The sequence below is a fragment of the Sphaerodactylus townsendi genome, unplaced genomic scaffold, assembly GCF_021028975.2.
Source record: "Sphaerodactylus townsendi isolate TG3544 unplaced genomic scaffold, MPM_Stown_v2.3 scaffold_19, whole genome shotgun sequence".
In the NCBI taxonomy this organism is placed as follows: domain Eukaryota; kingdom Metazoa; phylum Chordata; class Lepidosauria; order Squamata; family Sphaerodactylidae; genus Sphaerodactylus; species Sphaerodactylus townsendi.
Window position 1 is genome coordinate 924395 of NW_025950352.1, and position 22496 is coordinate 946890.

General features: G+C 53.6%; 1 protein-coding gene across 1 annotated transcript in view; it reads left to right on the top strand.

Annotated features, from left to right (window-relative positions):
- The window catches only part of MROH1 (maestro heat like repeat family member 1), a 59734-nt gene that overhangs the window by 19210 nt on the left and 18028 nt on the right, over positions 1–22496 (top strand). Inside the window, 15 exon segments of the mRNA XM_048482682.1 lie at positions 2637–2750; positions 3869–3942; positions 5099–5218; positions 5721–5840; positions 6830–6974; positions 9373–9413; positions 10799–10940; positions 11993–12045; positions 14655–14762; positions 16775–16894; positions 17950–18072; positions 18768–18914; positions 19066–19092; positions 21036–21158; positions 21654–21733. Coding sequence (XP_048338639.1) covers positions 2637–2750; positions 3869–3942; positions 5099–5218; positions 5721–5840; positions 6830–6974; positions 9373–9413; positions 10799–10940; positions 11993–12045; positions 14655–14762; positions 16775–16894; positions 17950–18072; positions 18768–18914; positions 19066–19092; positions 21036–21158; positions 21654–21733 — 1537 coding nt within the window.

The following is a 22496-nucleotide window of genomic DNA, read 5'->3' on the forward strand; positions in this document are numbered from 1 at the left end:
GCCTCTCTTGAAAAAACCTCCAAAGGAGGAGACTCCACCACACTCCGAGGCAGTGAATTCCACTGTCGAACAGCCCTGACAGTCAGGAAGTTCTTCCTAATGTTTAGGTGGAGACTCTTTACCTTCACCTTGAACCTGTGACTCCTGGTCCGAGTCTCTGGAGCAGCAGAAAACAAGTTTGCTCCCTCTTCGACATGACATTCCTTGAGATATTTAAACATGGCTACCATGTCAGCTCTTAACCTTCTCTTCACTACACTAAACACCCCCAGCTCCTGAAGTCTCTCCTCATAGGGCGTGGAGTCCAGACCTTTCTCTGATCTGTTCTGGATTCCTCTGTTCTGCCTTATCTACCGCAGCTTGTTCATTGGTTTTGCAGAACATAAAGGCTGATGTTGTGGGTTGCTTCATTCATCCCCTCTCTAGGGCTCATTCTGCACTTGCAGAATAATGCACTTTCAAACTTCTTTCAGTGCTCTCTTTTGAAGCTGTGCAAGGGTAAATCCACTTGCAAACAGTTGTGAAAGTGGTTTGAAAAAGCATTATTTTGCGTGTGCGGAAGGGGCCTAGGTGTGCACAGGAAATGCCAGTGTATGAACATGGCCAAAATGTGTGGCATGTACCTAGGGTCATGGTGGCAAGCCTGGGCCCTCGCCAGTAAGGCCCGTGAGCACATGCCACATGAAGGTGCCCGTTGAGAGGACAGTCTAGGCTTCTGTTCTGGTGTCTCACTGGTTACCCCCAGGGATCTGGCTGTGGGTGTGAGGTGAGCAAGGCCTCCCGATGGAGAGGCACCTGGGGCACCAGCCCAGTCGTTCTCTCTGCCCCTCCCCCACCCCCTTCCTTCAGGTGGTTCATCTCTGACCAAGAGAAGTTTTTCTCCCTCCCCCAAAATGCTAGACCTTGAGGGCATCCGTCCCAGCTGCCAGGGCAGCCTTTTTGGGCAGGACTAAAGGAAATACTTCTCTACGCAACAAGTGGTGAAAATGTGGAATTCGCTGCCGGAAGATGTGCTGGTGGCCACAGGCAGAGATAACTTTAGAAGGGGGTTGTACACAGATTCAGTGGTTGCTAGCCACGATGACTAAAGCGAACCTCTGAATCCCAGGGATAGGAAGTGACACGAGGGGATGGCCTCAGCCTCTGCCCTGTCATTGGACCTCCTGAGGAGCTAGTGGTCCATGCGTGGGAACCCAGAGTGCTGTTCGGTGGGCCTTCCTCGTCCTGATCTGTACTGGGACTCCTCTGGTGTTCCCTTCTTTTGGCCAGTGGAGTTTCCCTTCTCCTGGTGGCTGCCTCCTTCTGTTTTAGAGTTGATAGTAAATGGCCATCTATTGCTTATGTGATTTTTTTAGTATGCTGCGTTTTAATGGGGTGGGTTATTTTATTTTACATAGAGCCAATTTAATTAATATTTACCAGATTTTAGTCTTTGGTTTATGTCAGTGGTGGTGAACCTCCACTTCAGATGTTATGGACTACAATTCCCATCAGCCCCTGCCAGCATGGCCAATTGGCCATGCTGGCAGGGGCTGATGGGAATTGTAGTCCATAACATCTGGAGTGCCAAAGGTTCACCACCACGGGTTTATGTGCTCTATTTTTGTTTTGTTGTTCACCGCCCTGAGCCCTCCGGGGGAGGGCGGTATATAAGTTCAACCAATAAATAAATACATAATAAATAAACATACATGCCAGGAGCCAGCTCCCCCCCTTTCCTACACCGTTTGCTCCCTCCTCCCTCTTCCCAACCCCCCCATCTGTCCTGTGACTGGTGACCTTGGATCATAGCTGGGGGGCGGGTGGGGGTTCTTGAGGCTGGGCATAGCAACCTGTTAGGTCACAGACCTTCAGCCAATAAACAGACTCTGGATTGTCGGAGGCTTTCACGGCCAGATTCAACTGGCTGTTGGGGGTTTCCTGACCTGTGTGGCTGTGGTCTGGTGGATCTTTCGCAGGCAAAATGTTAGGAACAAGGTCTACCAGACCACGGCCACACAGGCCAGGAAACCCACCAGAACCAGACTCTGGATCCTTGATCAGTGGCATTTATTGAAAGGTAGCAAGTGCCTGGCTTGAGAAAGCCAATTCTGCTCGACCTGGCTCTCCTGGGTCCCTTTACATTGCCCCCGTCCCCCCCCCCCCCGTCCTGCTTTCCCAGGGAATGTGTGAAAAGAGCTTAGGCGCCTCAAGGCCCTGCGATAGGGACAGATGCAGCCCCTGCCTCGCCTCCCACCCACATCCTGTTTCTCAGGATCACTTACGCGACTTATCTACAGTTGATATCATAAGAACATAAGAACTAGCCAGCTGGATCAGACCAGAGTCCATCTAGTCCAGCTCTCTGCTACTCGCAGTGGCCCACCAGGTGCCTTTGGGAGCTCACAGGCAGGATGTGAAAGCAATGGCCTTCTGCTGCTGCTGCTCAAAGCTACAAACAGGAGGAAAGAGAGAAAGGCCTTTTACAGATCAACCAGGTTACACTGGGGTGCTTCTCCGTTCCCGACACAACCCTGGAGTGCGCTGGCCAACGGGTGGGGGCTGGGGGGGGGGTTTCAGGCTTGTGGCAGCTGCCAGCTCTGCCTCCTGGCCATGCCTGGTGTGGTCATTGCCCGTTGGGCTTCCGTCTCTTGCAGCCGCTTCCTTCCCGGACCGTTTACTGGCGTTCCTGCTTCCGAAGCTGGAGTCGGGCAACGAAGGCATGCGGGTGGGGGCCCTCACCATCCTGCGGCAGATCATCAACAGTGCCCGTGAGTGGGGGGGGCAGCTCCTGGAGGGGGGGCTCCTTAAAGCAGCTCCTGTGGGTGGCTCCTAGAGAGGGGAGGGGCGCTTGCGAGACCCTGCCCCAGCCCTGCCAGGCTGCTTTTAGGCCGTGGGTTTCGGACCGTTTAGAGCAGTGGTGGCAAACCTATGGCACGGGTGCCAGAGGTGGCACTCAGAGCCCTCTCTGTGGGCACATGTACACAGAGTTTGTCATGTGATAATAATAATAATTTCAGGGAGATTATTAGCATTAAACCTAAGACCTAGTTTTGGGGAAGCAGTGTAGGTAACCCTGTTAAGTGCTGTTAAACCCCACTGATTTTCATGGGAAGAACGAAAGCGTGATCCTTTACCTGGGAGTAAGCTCGGTTGCTGGCAATGGGGCTTGCTTCTGAGTAAACCCTCCTAGGGTCGTGATTCACCCGTTAGAAGCATTTCACAGTTGCTTCAAAGCAAAGCCACCGACTACCACCAAGCTTACTCCCGAGTAACGCACGCCTTGGAACCAACCATTTTTTCTATACTAAAACCTCAGTATTCATGTTAAATTGCCCTGTTGGCACTTCGTGATAAATAAATGGGTTTTGGGTTGCAGTTTGGGCACTCGGTCTCGATAAGGTTCGCCATCACTGGTTTAGAAGCTCCCAAGCTTTTATTCTGGTACACTTTTCCTTTATGCCCTGCTTTTCTCCACTGGGGCCCCAGAGTGGCTGACTGAATTATTCTCCCCACTAGCCCCACACCAATCTTGTGAGGTAGGTCAGTCTGTGAGTGTGATGGTCCCAAGGTCTCCCATGGAGTTTGCGGCAGAGCAAGAATTCGAACTCGTGTCTCCCAGCTCTTAGTCCAGCACTCCAACTGCTCCTCTGTGCCAGCTCCGGCCACAGACCACGGGCTTGTTTCTCCCACACACGCCAGCTGGGTGACCTTGGGCTAGTCACAGTTCTTCGGAGCTCTCTCAGCCCCACCCGCCTCACAGGGTGTTTGTTGTGGATGAGAGGGGGGACCGGGAAAGGAGACTGTAAGCCCCTTTGAGTCTCCTTACAGGAGAGAAAGGGGGGGGGGGGGAAATATAAATCTAATATCTTCTTCTCCCCCCCCCCAGCCTCTCAGATGGAGATCAAGAAGCCCTTCATCCTCTCCTCCATGAAGTTGCCTCTCCAAGACCACAGCAATAAGGTGAGTGGGGGGGGGGCAGTGTGCCCGCCGCCTCCTCTGTCATGCTGGGCTGGCATCCTACCTGCTGCCAAGGAGGCAGGGCACGCTGCCTGCCCCGCCTGGTTTAAGCAAAGCTTAGCATTCTTGGGTGGCCCCCTCCCCAGAGAGCCGGAGGCCAAAGCAGGGCTGCCCTTCCCCTACGAGCTCCTCCCTGGGGGGCTGGTCCTGCCCGGGCTGACAGCCTCCTTCCTGGGGGGACTGGCTCGGACCGTGACTTCGCAGCAGCAGGTGGGCGCTGTTTCTCCAGGCTGCTGCCCTGGGGTCTCCTGGCACAGATGGGCAGGGGCCGAGTACTCTGAGGTGCCCTGTTTCTTGCTGCGAGGTGTTGGGAGGACCACACCTGGTGCGTGTAGCAGAGCGGCACAGAGGCTGAACACAGGGAAGCTTACCTGGGCACCCACGCGTGGCTGAGCTTGCTAGAGAGAACTTCAGACGCAAAAGAAAGTCAGAGTCGTTTGTAGTTTCTAATCTAATGAAAAGAGTATTTATCAGTGAACTCCATTCTGGATAGAAAGGTGGAGAGATAGGTTCACTATCTAGTCTAATCTAGCTGGATGGAGGCAGATGCGTAGGAGACACATCCTCTCCCTAGGCATGGTGAAGGTAAGATGGAGAGGTTCAGAGAAGAAGGCGGAAGCAAGGGAGGAAGTCCCTAAGAGTATCAGTCTACATCAAAGGGATAGAGTCAGCATGATGGAGTAAAGGTGACAAATTCCTAAGTCCCTATCTAGCCACTAACTCGCTAGTAAAAACCCCCTCTGCAGGATGAGGCAGGAAACAGCGTAAAGCCCCTTTCTTCCAACACGAGGCAGCTCTGCGCTCTCCTCCTGTTGCAGGGGGGTGGGCCTGCAGGCAGAGAAAGCAGCAATAAGCCCGAGGCCCGGGGCTCACATGTGGCCACTACCGGCTGCTGCCTGTCAGTGGCTCTGAGGAAGGGGAAGCCCTCTCCGTCCCAGCTGTCCGGATGTCCCGAGAGCCGCGTGACTCAAGTGCTTTAAGCCAGCCTGGTGGGCTCTGGCCGTGCAGCTCCTCAGGGAAAGGGTGGTCGTGAGGGTCTTGGGTAGGGCTGAGCCACACCTGGGACCGTGTTGCAGTGCCCTGATGTGGTTTCTTGCAGGTGAGGCGGGCCGTGGTTCAGGTGATCAGCGCAATGGCCCACCACGGGTACTTGGAGCAGCCGGGCGGGGAAGCCATGATCGAGTTCCTGGTCCGGCAGTGTGCCCTCCCGGTGGAGCAGGTGAGGCTGCTGCTCAGAGGCTCCAGCAAGACACCGGGGCTTCTCGGACTGGCCAAGAACTGGGGCATCGGATCACCGGTTGCGCGCTCTCTCGGGCAGGGAACACTGCTGCGGAGGATCAGAGCAGAAGCGCTGAAACCTCTGCCGACGCTCCTGGTGCATTTTCTCGTTCTGGCTCCTGACTGGGGTGGGGGACGCAAGGTGTCAGCGGGAGGGGGGACGTGTCGGTCTCCTTCTGGGGCCTGATTCTGTTTGTGTGTCCAGTGGAGGGCTGGCTTCCAAAGGGATTGCCTGTGGCAGCGGCTCCTTCCGCACATGCAGAATAATGTACTTTCAAACTGCTTTCAATGCTCTTTGAAGCTGTACGGAATAGCAAAATCCACTTGCAAACAGTTGTGAAAGTGGTTTGAAAACGCATTATTCTGCGTGTGCGGAAGGGGCCAGCGTTTCTGGCTGGCTGCGGCTTGGCGTTAAAGCTGACCTGCTTGAGGTGTCTTTTCAGTCTCCTCAGCTCCCCCGACGGCAGTCCCTGGAGGCGGAGGACTTGACGGACAGCCACGTCCGGGAGATCAGCGTGAACACCCTCTTCCTCATCAGCACCACCGTCGACAGGATGAGCGAGGTGAGTCCACGGGAGGAAGCAGCCGCAGCAGGGCATGGCCTTGCTGGCGCTGTGGACCGGGGGCCTCGGGCATCTGGGATGTTTTGCCACACAAGCGTGCACCAGGGGCTGTTCAGGGGTGTGTGCTTGTTCGGAGGGGTGGGGGGAGATACTTGATCTACTGTTCTGAAGTGACCTTGAGATTCCTGGCCACAGCCAGAGGTGGGATCCAGCAGGTTCTCACAGGTTCCCGAGAGTAGGTTACTAATTATTTGTGTGTGCCGAGAGGGGGTGACTAATGGGTGATTTTGCCACGTGATTCTTGCCTTAGTTACGCCCCTCCTCTCAGCAGTAGCGTGCAGAACTTGAAGCAGTCTAGCAGGAGGTGCACCAGCGTGCGTGGCAGCCTGCGCCTGCGTGCATTCGTTTCCCGCCCAAGGACCGGCGCTGTGGCTGCATCCTTGCCACAGCCCCGCCCAGGAATGCCCCGCCCCCAGAATGCCCAGCCACACCCCCGTCGTGCCCCGCCCAGCCGCATTGGCGCTACGCCACAGTTTGAATCCCACCACCATGGGAACCTGTTACTAACATTTTTGGATCCCACCACTGGCCCCAGCCAACGGAGGCAGCGAGCATGCTTTGCCAGACAGAGCGGGCTGTCGAAGCAGCCTCATCCCTCGGGCAGAGAGGTCCAGGTGAGGGTGCACTGGCTGGGGGGTTCTGGGCACGGCTGGGCTTGCAGACCCTGGCAGGAGGCGTGGGGGCTTCCCCACTGCTTGGAATCCCCTGGCACGTGTTGGAGCGACAGTCACTAGTGCTGGGAGCCACGAGCAGGATGCCTGCCAGCCGCGGAGTGGGGCCCTCTGCTCTGGACCTTGGGCCCAGCCGGGCTCCTGGCTCTCCTTTGCTGCTCCCCTTGCTCGGTTGGGGAGGGGAGCAGCTGCTGGCCAGGCGCGAGGTGGGGGAGGGTGCGCTGCTAAGAGCCTGCTTGGCTGTCGTCCCCACCCCAGGTCCTTTGGCCTTGCCTCCTGGAGTTTGTGACCCCCGTCCATTTGACCGGTGCCCTGACCCCGCTCTGCAGGAGCCTCGTCTACCTGGCGGTGAAGAAGCAAGAAGAGGGACAGAAGGACTTCCAGCTCCACTATGACACCAATGGTTTGTGTCTTGCTCAACCGGGGCGGGGGGGGGGGGGGGTTGTGTGTGCTCAGATGCAAATAGTCAGCTCTTCCTCTCCATATTTTGGGGGGACCGGCCGCTGATTCCGCCCCTCTCATTGCCCTGCCCACTGGCTGTGTATCTGACCATCTGCCAGCCCCCTCCCAGAATTTGACCACTCCCAGGATTTGATCACTGGGGTGTGATGCCAGACGCCCCTTGTTATCATTAATTATTAACTATTTATTGATGGATGCTGCTGCTGTAGTTTTACGGTTGCATTTTAACTGGGGTTATTCGATTTGTTTTATCATGTTTGTTATTGTTTGCTGTACACCGCCCTGAGCCCTTCGGGGGTAGGGCGGTTTATCAAATCGAAATAATAATAATAATAATAATAATAATAATAATAATAATAATAATAATAAGACAAAGCTGGTCTCTGCAAGAGCGGAACACTAACTTGGCCAGCATGGACTTTAACCTGGAGAACTGGGTTCGAGTCCCCACTCCTCCACATGAGCGGCAGACTCTTATCTAATTAATTGGATTTGTTTCCGCACGCCTACATTCCTTCTGGGCGACTTTGGGCCAGTCCAAGTTCTCTCTGAGCTTTCTCAGCCCCACCTACCTCACCAGGTGCCTGTTGTGAGGGGGAAAGGAAAGGAGTTTGTAAGCCCCTTTGAACCTCCTTACAGGAGAGAAAGTTGGGTTATACATCCAAACTCTTCTGATTTATTTAAAACATGTATTAGCCACTTTTCTTCCTTGCGGAACTCATGGCGTCTTACACTGTAAATAAAACATTACGAAAACATAATAAAAATGGCAGTGATAAAGCCCATAAAAATTAACAGTTGAAAAACTCCAATCAGGACTGCCAGTAATAAAATGCAGACCTGGGTAAAGCTGTCCTCAGCTGCCCCCTGAAGATCAACCGGGGTGGGGGGCAGCCACACCTGCCTGGAGAGGTTATTCCACCACTGTGGGGGTGCCACTGGAAAGGCCCCTTTCGTGTTCCCAGGAGACCAGCTTGGTTGGTCCATGGGACAGTCTTCCTACAATTTTAATTCCCCTGCAGGAACGTATTTTTATGGAACAAACATATATTTATGTAATTTCAAAGTGTGCATTGCTCTCTATAAGGAGAAAATGAAATTCTCTATCCTGTATTTGAGAAGGAATCGCAAACTGCCGCACCACACGTGACTGTGCCCTCCGTATCTTTAGTTTTTGCCACCTGAGAGGCAGGAAGAATCAAAGATTAAGTTAGAAAATGAATTCTGCAGTAGATCAAGGCAGGTGGGTTTGGATAGAAAAATTCCCTTATAGCAGCAGTGGGTGGGGCTACCGGCACGTTTAGATATTAAGCTAAATATTAAGCAGCAGTGGTGTAGGAGGTTAAGAGCTCATGTATCTAATCTGGAGGAACCGGATTTGATTCCTAGCTCTGCCGCCTGAGCTATGGAGGCTTATCTGGGGAATTCAGATTAGCCTGTACACTCCCACACACATGCCAGTTGGGTGACCTTGGGCTAGTCACAGCTTCTCGGAGCTCTCTCAGCCTCACCTACCTCACAGGGTGTTTGTTGTGAGGGGGGAGGGGCAAGGAGATTGTAAGCCCCTTTGAGTCTCCTGCAGGAGAGAAAGGGGGGATATAAATCCAAACTCTACTTCTTCTTAAATTTTATAGCACAATGAACTCTTTACCATACCAGACAAAATTGTTTGCATTCAAAACTTAAAAAATCTTAAATGTTGGCTGTATCTGCATCATGCATCGGAATTAATATTATCAAGATTTTGTAGGCTGGCTTACATAAAATTTTTCATACTTTACGTTTTGATTAAAACCTTGTTTTTCATTTCACTCATCCCCCAAAGGAAAAAAAACCAGATTTTTTCCCCAGCGCTGCCCAACTGGAACCCCCAGTTTTGACCCTGGGAAAAGCAAAAGTCCTTTGACGTTTTTCATGTGACCGGAATGAATCGTGTTCTTTCTGAGCTGAGGCTTCTCTCACTCCGCGGAGGAGGGCAGTCCAGACAGGGGTCTGCAACCTGTAGCTCTCCAGATGTTCATGGACTACAATTCCCATCAGCCCTGCTGCCCCTTTCAGATCTCCAGTCTCCATGAGAAAAGCAGACTGTCAGTGCAGCTAAACAAGACAATCGCGTGGCTAATTTTTTCTCGCCAGGCCTAGCAGAAAATTGCTCTTTTTGGCTTTGGTGACTTTATTTTCGGCCTCTAGAAGTGGTCCCCCGTTTTTCCTTGCCATGACTGAAGTTGGGATTCCTTCCCCCCCCCCCCCCCCCAGCATGCTCCCTCCCTCTCTCCCTCCGGGGAGACCTGCTGAGTCTTGCCTGGTGTTAATCGACCCCCTTCTTCTCTCCTTTGCAGCGAACCTCCCATCCCCGTGTGCTCTGATGGCCAGGCTGCTGGTGAGTGCGTTCAGAGGCCAGTAGGCCTGGGCAAGGAATGGCACTGCCCACGGCTCAGAGAGATGGTACAGCCGTGGCTGGCCTGCCTCTGCCCTCTCGTGCCAGTCCACAGGCTTCGATAATTAGATGGGGGACCAGAGGGAGCCAAAGATGCCGCTGGCTTTGGTCTTTGCTGTGGCAGCACAGTCAGATTGGCCTGGCATCACAGGCGTATGATGAGCATCTAGGGCAGGGGTGTCCCACTCTGGCGCTTCAGATGTTCATGGACTACAATTCCCATCAGCCCCCTGCTGGCACACATACACCCCCGGTGCTTCAGATGTTCATGGACTACAATTCCCATCAGCCCCTGCTGGCACACATACACTCCGGGGCTTCAGATGTTCATTATTATTGTTGTTGTTGTTGTTGTTGTTGTTTAGATTTATAGGCCACCTCTCCCGTGAAGGGCTCGAGGCAGCTCACAATACAGCTGTTCCAATAACAGCACATGAAATACATAACTACAACTAAAACTAACCACATTAAAACAAATTTCCACAGCAGCAATTTCTTAAAATTTAAATAACAAAGTTAAGAGCAAGCAAAATTAAAGACAAGACTACTATTCCCATCAGCCCCTGCCAGCACAGCCCCTAGTGCTTCAGATGGTCATGGACTACTATTCCCATCAGCCCCTGCCAGCACGGCCCCTAGTGCTTCAGATGGTCATGGACTACAATTCCCATCAGCCCCTCCTGGCATGGCCAATTCCTGAGCATCTGAAATGCCAGAGTTGGACACCTCTAACGTAGAGTGTCCTGCAGAGATCGTTGCTGGTGGGTCTGGTGGCAACTTGTCCTGTTGCCCTTAGGAGGGCAGCCCTGAGTTGTCTGCGCAGCTCTCTGGTCCTTTTCAGTGGGATGGTGGGGGGGGGGGGGCGTTGAGTGCCGCCTTGGGAGGACTTCCTTCACGTGTTGCCCCTCCCGACACTTTGGGGCAGGCTCTCCCATGGCAACCAGTCCTGCCTGGCTAACAGGAAATGGGTGCTGCTGGTGGGAAGAATCGCCCCTTTCCTCCCCGCTCTGGTCCTCCCTTTTAAATGTCCTTCTCACTTTATTTTGGGAGGTCCCAGAGTTTTATGCCCCGGTTGCCTTTCCCTTGACCCTGTTCTGGCTTTGTGACCAGCAAGCCCTTTGGAGCTGTGGGAAAAACCCCGTCCTCACTCAGACGCTAACCTTCTCCTCCGTGGCCAGTGAGAATCTGGGTTTTTTGGACAGCTCATGCCAGCAGTTGGAGGTCCTGTTGCTGGCAACAGAGGGGGGGGGGTCCCCTTTTCAGCCAGGCTGGAGTTGCATCTTTCTGGTGTCTGAAGGAAATGCTTTTTGTCTCCCCCCCCCCCCAAGGTTGTGTCTTCTCAGCCATACGGAGGGGAGGGCCGTGGGGCAGCTGCTCTGCGTCTCCTGAACGTGCTGTCCCACAACATCCACCCGACTCTGGAGCCCTTCTGGGGCAAGAAGCTCCCCAAGTTAGTGGAGCACCTGGAAGGTAAGGGGTGGGGGTGGGGGTCGCCTGGTTGGAGCCAGCGTGGTGTAAAAGGCAGCGTGCTGGACTGTGGTCTGGGGCGGGGCTGTGGCTCAGTGGCGGAGCCTCTGCTTTGCATACGAAAGGTCACGGGTTCAACCCCCAGCACCTCCAGCTGAAAGGGTCAGGTGATGTGACAGACCTGGAGAGCCACTGTTGGTCTGTGTAGACCAGGGGTCTGCAACCTGCGGCTCTCCAGATGTTCATGGACTACAATTCCCATCAGCCCCTGCCAGCATGGCCAATTGGCGTAGAGACTTGGCTGACCTTGAGGGAGCCACTTGTCTGATTCAGCAGAGTGCAGCAGATGTGTGTGATCTGGAGGAACCAGGTCCTCAGTCCTGATGTTGGAGGATGGAGCACCCTCCCCTCTGCCACACTCACAGATCCCCCAAAGCTGGAGAAGAGCCGTTCATTTATTTATTATATTCATACCCTGCTCATCCCCGGAGGGCTCAGAGCGGCACACAACAATACAATTTTTAAAAACAGCGATAAATAATTAAAATATAATACAGTAAAATACAATAAAATACCAACAACAGGATAGGAAGAAGAAGAAGAGTTTGGATTGATATCCCCCCTTTCTCTCCTGCAGGAGACTCAAAGGGGCTCACAATCTCCTTGCCCTTCCCCCCTCACAACAAACACCCTGTGAGGTAGGTGGGGCTGAGAGAGCTCCGAGAAGCTGTGACTAGCCCAAGGGCACCCAGCTGGCGTGTGTGGGAGTACACAGGCTAATCTGAATTCCCCAGATAAGCCTCCACAGCTCAGGCGGCAGAGCTGGGAATCAAACCCGGTTCCTCCAGATTAGATACATGAGCTCTTAACTTCCTACACAACTAAAAACCATTATCTCATGAGAGCTAGCATTTGATGGGTTTCAACCTGGCCAGCCTCCTGAAAAAGCTTGGCGGAGTAGCTCCGTCTCACAGGCCCTGTGGAATTGATTCAGATCCCGCAAGTTGCCAAGGGGATGGTCCCCAAGTTGAGCCCCCTTTTCTTTTTTCTTTCAGCAAACACAAAGGCGTCCCTGTCCCAGGAGGAGTGGGAAGACACCCTGCTGAAGGTACAGGCACGGATCTTCTTCCTGGCTCACTTCACCTCTTGTCTCATAAGAACATAAGAACAAGCCAGCTGGATCAGACCAAGTCCATCTAGTCCAGCTCTCTGCTACTCGCAGTGGCCCACCAGGTGCCTTTGGGAGCTCACGTGCAGGATGTGAAAGCAATGGCCTTCTGCTGCTGCTGCTCCTGAGCACCTGGTCTGCTAAGGCATTTGCAATCTGAGATCAAGGAGGATCAAGATTGGTAGCCATAAATTGACTTCTCCTCCATAAATCTGTCCAAGCTCCTTTTAAAGCTATCCAGGTTAGTAGCCATCACCACCTCCTGTGGCAGCATATTCCAAACACCAATCACACGTTGCGTGAAGAAGTGTTTCCTTTTATTCGTTCTAATTCTTCCCCCCAGCATTTTCAATGGATGCCCCCTGGTTCTAGTATTGTGAGAAAGAGAGAAAAATTTCTCTCTGTCAACATTTTCTACCCCATGCATAATTTTGTAGACTTCAATCATATCCCCCCTCAGCCGCCTCCTCTCCAAACTAAAGAGTCCCAAACGCTGCAGCCTCTCCTCATAGGGAAGGTGCTCCAGTCCCTCAATCATCCTTGTTGCCCTTCTCTGCACTTTTTCTATCTCTTCAATATCCTTTTTGAGATGCGGCGACCAGAACTGGACACAGGACTCCAAGTGCCGATTAGCACCACTGCTTTATATAAGGGCATGACAATCTTTTGCAGTTTTATTATCGAATTCCCTTTTCTAATGATCCCCAGCATAGAGTTTACCTTTTTTACAGCTGCCATGCATTGAGTTGGCATTCCCATGGAACTATCAGCTAAGGCAGCCTAAATCCCTTTCCTGGTCTGTGACTGATAGCACTGACCCCTGTAAGCGTGTATGTGAAGTTTGGATTTTTTTTGCCCCTATGTGCATCACTTTGTTTTGCTACATTGAACTGCATTTGCCATTTCTGAGCCCACTCACCCTAATTTATCAAGGTCAGCTTGGAGCTCTTACCATAATCCCTTTGTGGTTCTCCACCACCCCTACATAGTGGTAGCATCTGCTGCAAACTTGGCCACCACGCTACCCACCCCTACTTCCAGGTCGATATGAATTGGTTAAAGAGCACTAGTCCCAAAAGCGAGGATCCTTAGGGGACACCACTCCCGACATCTCTCCATTGTGAGAACTTCCCATTTACAGCCACCCTTTGTTCCCTGTTTCTCGGCCAGTTTTTAATCCAAAGGAGGACTTCCCCTCTTATTCCTTCATGGCTGAGTTTTCTCAACAGTCTCTGGTAGAGGCACTTTCCAAAAGCAACTTTGGAAATCCAAGTAGACAATGTCCACCGGTTCACCCCTGTCCACATGCCTGTTTACACCCTCAAAGAACTCTAGTAAGTTTGTAAGACAGGATTTGCCTCTGCAAAAGCCATGCTGACTCTTTCTCAGCAGGTCTTGCTTTTCTACATGTTTTATAATTTTATCTTTAATGATACATTCTACTAATTTACCAGGAACAGATGTCAAACTGACTGGCCTGTAATTTCCCGGGTCCCCCCTAGATCCTTTCTTAAAGATTGGTGTGACATTGGCCATCTTCCAGTCTTCAGGGATGGAGCCTGATTTCAGGGATAAGTTGCATATTAAAGTGAGAAGATCAGCAATTTCATGCTTGAAGCTCCTTTAAGAACTCTTGGGTGAATGCAATCTGGGCCAGGGGATTTGGTAACATTTAGTTTATCAATGGCTGCCAGAACTTCTTCCTTGTCTACCACTATCTTCGCTAGTTCCTCGGATTCGCCTCTTAAGAAGCTTGGTTCAGGTGCAGGAATGTTCCTCACCTCCTCTTGGGTGAAGACAGATGCAAAGAATTCATTCAGCTTCTCTGCAATCTCCCTGCCATCTTTTAGCACACCCTTTGTTCCTTTGTCATCTAACGGGCCTACCGCTTCCCTTGCTGGCTTCCTGCTTTTGATGTACTTGAAGAACTGTTTGTTGCTGGTCTCTATGTTCGCAGCCACGCGTTCCTCATAATCCTTTTTTGTCTCCCTTACAGCTAACTTGCTTCTCTTTTGCCATCATTTGTGTTCCCTCTCATATTCTTCATCAGTCAAACTGGACTTCCATTTTCTAAAAGACATTTTCTTTTTTCTGATAATTTCCTCAACATCTCTTGTTAACCATGGTGGCTTTCTTTTGGACTGGGTGCTGCCTTTTCTAACCTCCATTAACTCGGTTCCTCTGCCTGCCTCCCTCAAAACAGTGGCTGTGGCCGGGATCCCTGCCCCAGACTTTCCACAGTGATTATAGAATTGCCTCTCTGACTGGTTTCCTGTTCTGGATATATTTAAATAAATGCTCACCATTTGTCTTGGTGCTTTGAGCAACTTCCTGCTCAAATTCTCTTTTTCTCGCCTTATTACCAACATACATTTCTTGTTCCAGAGTCTGTGATCTGCTTTCCTTAACTGGGGAAACCTTTTAACTTTTTCAAAGAAGCCGTTTTGCTTTCTGTGGCTTCCTTGACTTGTGTTGTGAACCATGCAGGCGTTCTTTTTGACTTTTGCTAGCCTGGGAAAAGTATTCTGACCATATGCTTCTACCCACAGTTCCTTCAACAGACCCTGGTGACCGTTTCAGACTCCTCTTGGACATGTCAGCTGACCTTGGAGATGTGCCGGCAGCTGAGCAGCTACGGTGGCTCCACTGCGGAGAAGGTGTCTTGCTCAGTTGGGCTCGGGGGTGGGGGTCAAGTGGTGCTGGACCAGCCTCCCCATATCTGGTTGGGACTGGAGAAGGAAGATGGCTTGTTAATAAGAACATAAGAACAAGCCAGCTGGATCAGACCAGAGTCCATCTAGTCCAGCTCTCTGCTACTCGCAGTGGCCCACCAGGTGCCTTGGGGAGCTCACATGCAGGATGTGAAAGCAATGGCCTGCTGCTGCTGCTGCTCCTGAGTACCTGGTCTGCTAAGGCATTTGCAACCTCAGATCAAGGAGGATCAAGATTGGGAGCCAGAGATCAACTTCTCCTCCATCAATCTGTCCAAGCCCCTTTTAAAGCTACCCAGGTTAGTGGCCATCACCCCCTCCTGTGGCAGCATATTCCAAACACCGATCACACATTGCGTGAAGAAGTGTTTCCTTTTATTAGTCCTAATTCTTCCCCCCAGCATTTTCAATGGATGCCCCCTGGTTCTAGTATTGTGAGAAAGAGAGAAAAATGTCTCTCTGTCAACATTTTCTACCCCATGCATAATTTTATAGACTTCAATCATAACCCCCCCTCAGACGTCTCCTCTCCAAACTAAAGAGTCCCAAACGCTGCAGTAGAACTTCCAAACACTGTCTGGGGAAGAGGGAGAAGGCAGCTGCATTTTGCTTCCTAGAGATGCGCTGCACTTTCCCCACCCTGCGTGCTCACAAAGAGAGGCCCATGCTCACTGGGTGCTGGACCTTGGTGCTTGAGGTCAGTTTGAAGTCTTGAGCCTGAGAATTGGCATCAGCTGATGGGCAGGCTACGGAGCAGTTGGGGTCCAGTGCTTGCTGGGGCGTTTGGAAGGGGTGGTTGGGGTACTCTCGGTGACACACGCACCCACTCCCGTGCAAGTGAGTCATAGAATTGGAAGGGCCATCAAGTCCGAATCGGAAGAGACCTCCAAGGGCCATCCAGTCCAACCCCCTGCCATGCAGGAACACATAATCAAAGCACTCCTGACAGGTGGCCACCCAGCCTCTGTTTTAGAACCTCCCAAGAAGGAGACTCCACCACACTCCGAGGTCGTGCGTCCCATTGTCCAACAGCCCTTAAGGGGCTACACCACACCGTCCCGTCCCACCACCCTGGGTTGTGGCGAGTGATGCGCAGGCAGGTGTGGCCGCAGTGGGCAGCTGCTCTGGTGCGTTCAAGCAGCACCTGACAAAGAGGGGAAAAGGCCCCCTTTCCAAAACCCCAGTCCAGGCGGATAAGAACATAAGAACATAAGAACAAGCCAGCTGGATCAGACCAGAGTCCATCTAGTCCAGCTCTCTGCTACTCGCAGTGGCCCACCAGGTGCCTTTGGGAGTTCACATGTAGGATGTGAAAGCAATGGCCTTCTGCGGCTGTTGCTCCCGAGCACCTGGACTGTTAAGGCATTTGCAATCTCAGATCAATGAGGATCAAGATTGGTAGCCATAAATTGACTTCTCCTCCATAAATCTGTCCAAGCCCCTTTTAAAGCTATCCAGGTGAGTGGCCATCACCACCTCCTGTGGCAGCATATTCCAAACACCAATCACACGTTGCGTGAAGAAGTGTTTCCTTTTATTAGTCCTAATTCTTCCCCCCAGCATTTTCAATGAATGCCCCCTAGTTCTAGTATTGTGAGAAAGAGAGAAAAATTTCTCTCTGTCAACATTTTCTACCCCATGCATAATTTTATAGACTTCAATCATATCCCCCCTCAGACGTCTCCTCTCCAAACTAAAGAGTCCCAAAGGCTGCAGCCTTTCCTCATAAGGAAGGTGCTCCAGTCCCTCAATCATCCTCGTTGCCCTTCTCTGCACTTTTTCTATCTCTTCAATATCCTTTTTGATCCAGGTCAGCTGAGCTGGTCAGCGCCGGTCTCCACACGGCAGGCCCTTTTGGGGCTTGGCCCCGGTGTCTTCTCTGCCGCCTGGCCAAGCTGGCATCGGCTGAAATATTTCATGCGACCACTTCCACGAATGCTGATGCTTTCCGCCCACAGAACTTCCTGTACAAATGTGTCGGGGCCGCCTTGGCCGCTTGTGGGAGCAAGGACCTGGTCAGGAAGCTGCTGCAGGACCTGCTGGAAACCGCTCGATACCAGGAGGAGGCCGAGCGGGAGGTGAGGGGCTGCAGAGGGCGATGCTGGGGACTCCCGGGCGTCCCTTTGGGGTTGCCGGGCAAGGCTTCTCTGGTCTGGGCTGCTTATCAGGCTGACTGCATACAGGTGGGATGAAGGGTGCAGTACTGGGGGGGGCGTGTTGCAGGGACCAGCACGAGCCCTGCCCCATGGAGACTGCTCTCGTGTGGGGGGCGGGGGAGTGTGGTGTCTCCAGCCCTGTTGGCTGGAGCAGCAGTGGCGTAGGAGGTTAAGAGCTCGTGTATTTAATCTGGAGGAACCGGGTTTGATTCCCAGCTCTGCCGCCTGAGCTGTGGAGGCTTCTCTGGGGAATTCAGATTAGCCTGTGCCCTCCCACACACGCCAGCTGGGTGACCTCGGGCTAGTCACAGCTTCTCGGAGCTCTCTCAGCCCCACCTACCTCACAGGGTGTTTGTTGTGAGGGGGGAAGGGCAAGGAGATTGTCAGCCCCGTTGAGTCTCCTGCAGGAGAGAAAGGGGGGATATAAATCCAAACTCCTCCTCCTCCTCCTCCTCCTCCTCTTCTTCTTCTTCTTCCTCTTCTTCTTCCTCTTCTTCTTCCTCCTCCTCCTCTTCTTCTTCTTCTTCTTCTTCTTCTTCTTCTTCTTCTTCTTCTTCTTCTTCTTCTTCTTCTTCTTCTTCTTCTTCTTCTTCTTCTTCTTCTTCTTCTTCTTCTTCTTCTTCTTCTTCTTCAGTTCCTTGCCCAGTGTTTTCCAGCACACTGTCGACATATAATATATATGGGGATATAAATCCAAACTCTTCTTCTTCTTCTTCTTCCACTTGCTTGTGTGGGATGCTTCGTGTGTCCCGGCACTTGGCAGCAGATTCCCCCTGTGCCGAGTCCTGGGAGCTGCTCAGCCCCGCAGAGCCAGTCGGGTGCTGATGGGCACGTGAGCGTCCTTGGGCAGTGAGTCCCTGGGCTCTGTGCGAGCTCGGAGCAAGCAGCTGGCGTGACCGCAGGCCTGGCCGGCAGGCCTCGATGTTGTGGGCATCCTACGGGGATGAGGACCGAGCAGCCATCCCCTTTTCTTGCAGGGACTGGGCTCCTGCCTGGGCCTCTGTGCAGTCAGCTATCTGGATGAGACCCTCGCCAAGCTGGAGGAGTTCGTGAAGTCGGACGTCTTCAGAAGGTCTGCCGGACTCTTCAGCATCTTCAAGGTGGGCTCACCCGGGAGAATCTCTGCAGCCTTCTCTTTATTAAAAGGTCAACTATTGGATAGAGAGTTCTCTACCCTGATCACCGCAGCCAAGAAAACGTGCTCCCCCCTCTCTCTCCCATTTGAACGGGGCCACTTGGCACACTACCGTTATTGCTTAATAAACCCTGTTCAAAGGAGAGCCATAATGCTCGCCAGGTTTAATGTTGTGCCTTCTGCCTTGTTACATGGCAGATTTAATAAGCAAGAAAAGGCTAAAAGATTGTGCCCATGTAACGATGGCTCAGTTGAATCTCTGGCCCACCAATTACTACACTGTCTCAGATTCAAGGAAATCAGATCCAAGTATGTGATTCTTACTCCTTTACATTTACCCCATCTCCCCGATTTAATTAGATTACACTACTTGTTGGACAATCCTGATCCTTCTCTCTGTAGGATAGTGGCAGACTTTCTCCTGGAAATGACCAAACGCCAGTAGATTTCCTTCGACCTGTATTGTATATGCTTTTTAATCCGTTTTTATTCCTGTTGTACTGTTGTCTATGCCAATAAAGGCTTGCTTCTGTTTATGTAGCCAGGGGGTCCCTCTCTGCATGTCGGGCTGGGGGCCTCCCTGGAAGGCGCCTGATGGGTCTGCAGCCCGAGCTCAGAGAGCTGTGGAGCCAGCCTTCCGTCCTCTTTTGTTTGGCACAGGATCGCAGCGACAACGAAGTGGAGAAGGTGAAGGGCACCCTCATCCTCTGCTACGGCTACGTGGCCAAGTACGCCCCGAACGAGCTGGTGCTGGCCCGGATAGACACCGACATCCTCCGGAACATCTTCCTCTATTTCCACACGAAGGTGAGGTTGGTCGCAACCCACCTGTCCGGGAAGGCGGAGCCTTGGATTCATGTCAGGACCACCGCCCTGGGCCGGGGGTTGGCGCCGCAGGGGCTGGGCAGAGCCCCCTCCTTCTGGGTCGTTAACGCCTCTCTCCTTTCATTTTGTTCAGGTTCTGGGCATAAAAGTAGAAACGAAGGTACAGCGTAAGGCCCCCCCTCCCTCCACTTGCACTCTGCTGTCCTCTCGGCCTGCTGTTCTCTTCTCACTCTTTGCAGGAGGGGCTTTTGAAGGGGGCAGGAGCACCAGGGTGGGAGTGGGGGGCTTAGAGGCAAACTGCCAGCCTCTGACCATGTACTCCCCCCACCCCCCCCACACACTCTATTTATGTATTTAGATTGATTCTCTGCCCTGCAGTCTCAGGGCGGGTTGTAATAATAAGGTTCTTCCCAACACAGTAATAAAATCCCTATAAAACCTAATCCTAAAACCATGAAAAATTATAAAAACTCCCACCCCAACGTTCCCAAAACATGGGAGGGGTGCACAGGACCCCTTGAGCCCCTTCCCCCATTCCAGTAGGGCGGGAAATTGGCCAGATGCCTGAGGATGCCAGCCTTTGCCAGGGGCTGATGGGGATTGTAGTCCATGAACATCTGAAGCGTCAGACACGCTCGCAGAGAGACCAGGACGGATCTTGCCAGTCCTGTTTAGAGGATGTGGGGGAGGGGTTGTGGGGGTGGCCGCTTGAGAGCCCCTCCCCCATCCGACCTCCGCCTCCATCCCCTCTACTTTGAAATCGTCCCTTAGAGTAGAATTCCCCCCTGGATTTCCTTCCATGTATCCAAAGGAGTGAGCTGTGACTCCTCCCTCGCAGGTGAGGCTTTCAGGTGCCTCGGGGGGGGGGGGATTTTTTTGCATGGAGGGTCCCATGCTTCACGAGTCAAGGGGATCGAGCCCTTTGGGGATGAGGCGGCCTATAAGTTCAATCAATCAATCAATCAATCAATCAATCAATCAATCAATCAATCAATCAAAAAGCAACTCCGTGTGTTTGGGAGCAGGGCTGGTCCTGAAGGTGCCGAGGAAGGTCCTAGTGTTCAACTGGAAGTCCGCTGCTCTGTGGGGCAGGGAGGGGGTTTCCCAGAGGTGGCCGCCTGGGGCTCTGTGGGGGGTGACTGGTCAGGGGCTGGCTGTTCCGCTGAGGGTGGTGTTAGTGTTGGGGGGGCCTGGAGCCCTGGCAGAGATGCCACCGGGGGTGGACCTGGACCGCCGGGGGGGGGGGGAGCAAGGGAGGGCAGGTGCCGCCACTGCCTGTCCCCAGCCTGTTGTTGCAAACTTTGACTCATCCGAAGAGGAGGGGGCTGCTGCAGCCCTCCAGACTGAGCAGGCAGGGTGGGGGACGCATTCATCCGAGCTCTGGCAGGTCGGCTGCGGCGTGGCAGGTGCTAGGTTGAGTGCAGAAGGCTTGTGGCTGTGTGGCCAAGGGCTTCCGGTCTGCCCTCCCAGTTCAGCAGTGCCTTGCCCGGAATGGGGGGGGCCCTCCCCAGAGCGGGGGTGGACTTCGGGGAGGGGGCGGCAGTGCAGGCTGGGAGCAGGGGGAGGGGTTGGCTTTCGATTATACTAACACCTCTTTCTTCCACTCTGTTATTGGCACTAACCACTGGGGAGGGATCCTGGGGGGTGGGATGTTACATTCACAGGGTGACAGGAAATCCAGACTGGGGGAGCTCTCCTTTTTGTGGATGCTCCATCGACCCTCAGAGCTTCTGCCTGGTGGTGGTGGGGGGCAGCAGGGCCATAGGTCTTACAGCCCAACCCCGCAAGGGCTTTTGGAGCAGGGGATGGTGCTGTGCCCTGGGGGAAGGTGGTGGGAATGGGGCACCTCTTGGATTCCAGATTCTTCCCTGTGCCAGACCGGGGAGGGGGGGGGTTCCAGCCTCTCTCCTGGCCAGACGTCCGAGCTTGGTGGCGGGGCCTGTCGCTGCATCTGGTTGGGGCACACTCTGGGGCAGGGGTGGCCAACTCTCTCGGGGGCTTCCTCCCCGCAGGCGAGGGGCTGCCTTGGCCTGGGGGCTGGGGGGGGGGCAGGCTTGAGGGAGTGACTGTGCTTTCCCCCACACGTGGGTTGTCTTGACTCAGGACCTCTCGCTGAAGCTGTGCCTCATCCAGAGCATCTGCATGGTCTGCCAGGCGATCTGCAACAGCGCCCAGTCGGGGGACTTCGCCTTCTCCCAGAAGGCCGAGCTGGTGGCGCAGATGACGGTAAGGCCCGTGGGGCCCACTGGACCCTTGAGTTGGGCCTCCTCTCTGGAGCCAGGCTGGGCGCTGGGCTGGGCACGCCCGAGACGATGGGCGGCTGCCAGGGAGGAGCACAAGGAGGAGGGAGCTCTGCTCTGGCCCATCCGTCGTGCCGCTGCTCTGAGGGGGCCTGCAGGGGGCCCCCAGGCTGCCTCTTCTACCAGGGGTGGGAGTCGTGGCTCCCTCGCTTCCCTGGCAGGGGCCCTGGGTCTCGGTCGCTCTTCAGCCAGGAACAAGTGCAGCAGGGGGCAAAACTCCCTGTGGGGCTGCTGGCCGTGCCCAGTGCCTCTTTGGCACGGGTCCCACGGGGCGGTGTGTGTGGGCGTCTCCTCCTCTCTGCTCTTTGCTGTGAGCACAGCAGCAGCCCCACGCATCACGCAGGAGGGGGCTCTCCTCCGAGGCAGGACGGGGGGGTGGGTCCGGGGGCGCCTCTTAGGCTGGCCTCTTTCTCTCGCCCAGGACTTCATCAGGGCAGAACCCGCCGACTCCTTGAGGACTCCCATCCGGCAGAGGGCCATGGCTGCCTGCGGCTCCCTGTTGTATCCTTTCTCCCTCTAGCAGCCAAATATTCCCCCGCCTGTGGATCAGGAGCCCTTGGCTGGGTCAGTGTAGTCCATACCTGGACATTATATGGCCCGCAGGCCACATCCGGCCCGCCGGATGACCCTGACTGGCCCCCCTGCCTTGCTGGGGAGTGAGGCACCTTTGAAAGCCCAGCAGAAGCTGGTTGCCTTGGCTGCCAGCTTCTGCGGGGCTTTCAAAAGCACCAGTCGATGAAAAAAGTAGGTCAAGGGACTTAAGTCTCCCCACTTGCTTGATTGTCACAGTGGACAACTATGCAGGTAGGTTAAGCCTGTGATTCTTTGTGCCAAATAGTGTTGTATGCAGAACTGTTGCCACTGATCCAAGTTGGTCTGTGCACCTGTCTGGCACTTATCAGCCCCTATTATGCAGAATTGAGTTCAGCCTTTTGGCCCAGCCCTCCACAGTATTTTCTGTTTCTTATGCGGCCCCGTGGAAAAAATAATTGCCCACCCCTGGTGTAGTCAGGGGCTTTTACCACCTGCCTGTGGAGCGGCCGCTTTGCAGTTGGGCAAATCGTGCTGGGCGGCCGGGGCCAAGTTGCTTCCACAGCCGTTCCGGACGTGTGCCAGGGAGCTCCACAAGTTGCATTATTTGTGAAAGTCTTGTCGGGTAGAGGTGAGGATGCCAGGCTAGGTCTCGGGAGGGAGACCCGCGTTCAAATCCTTGCTCAGCCACAGGGTGGTTGGGGTGAAACGGAAGAGTTGTGTGTTCACTTCC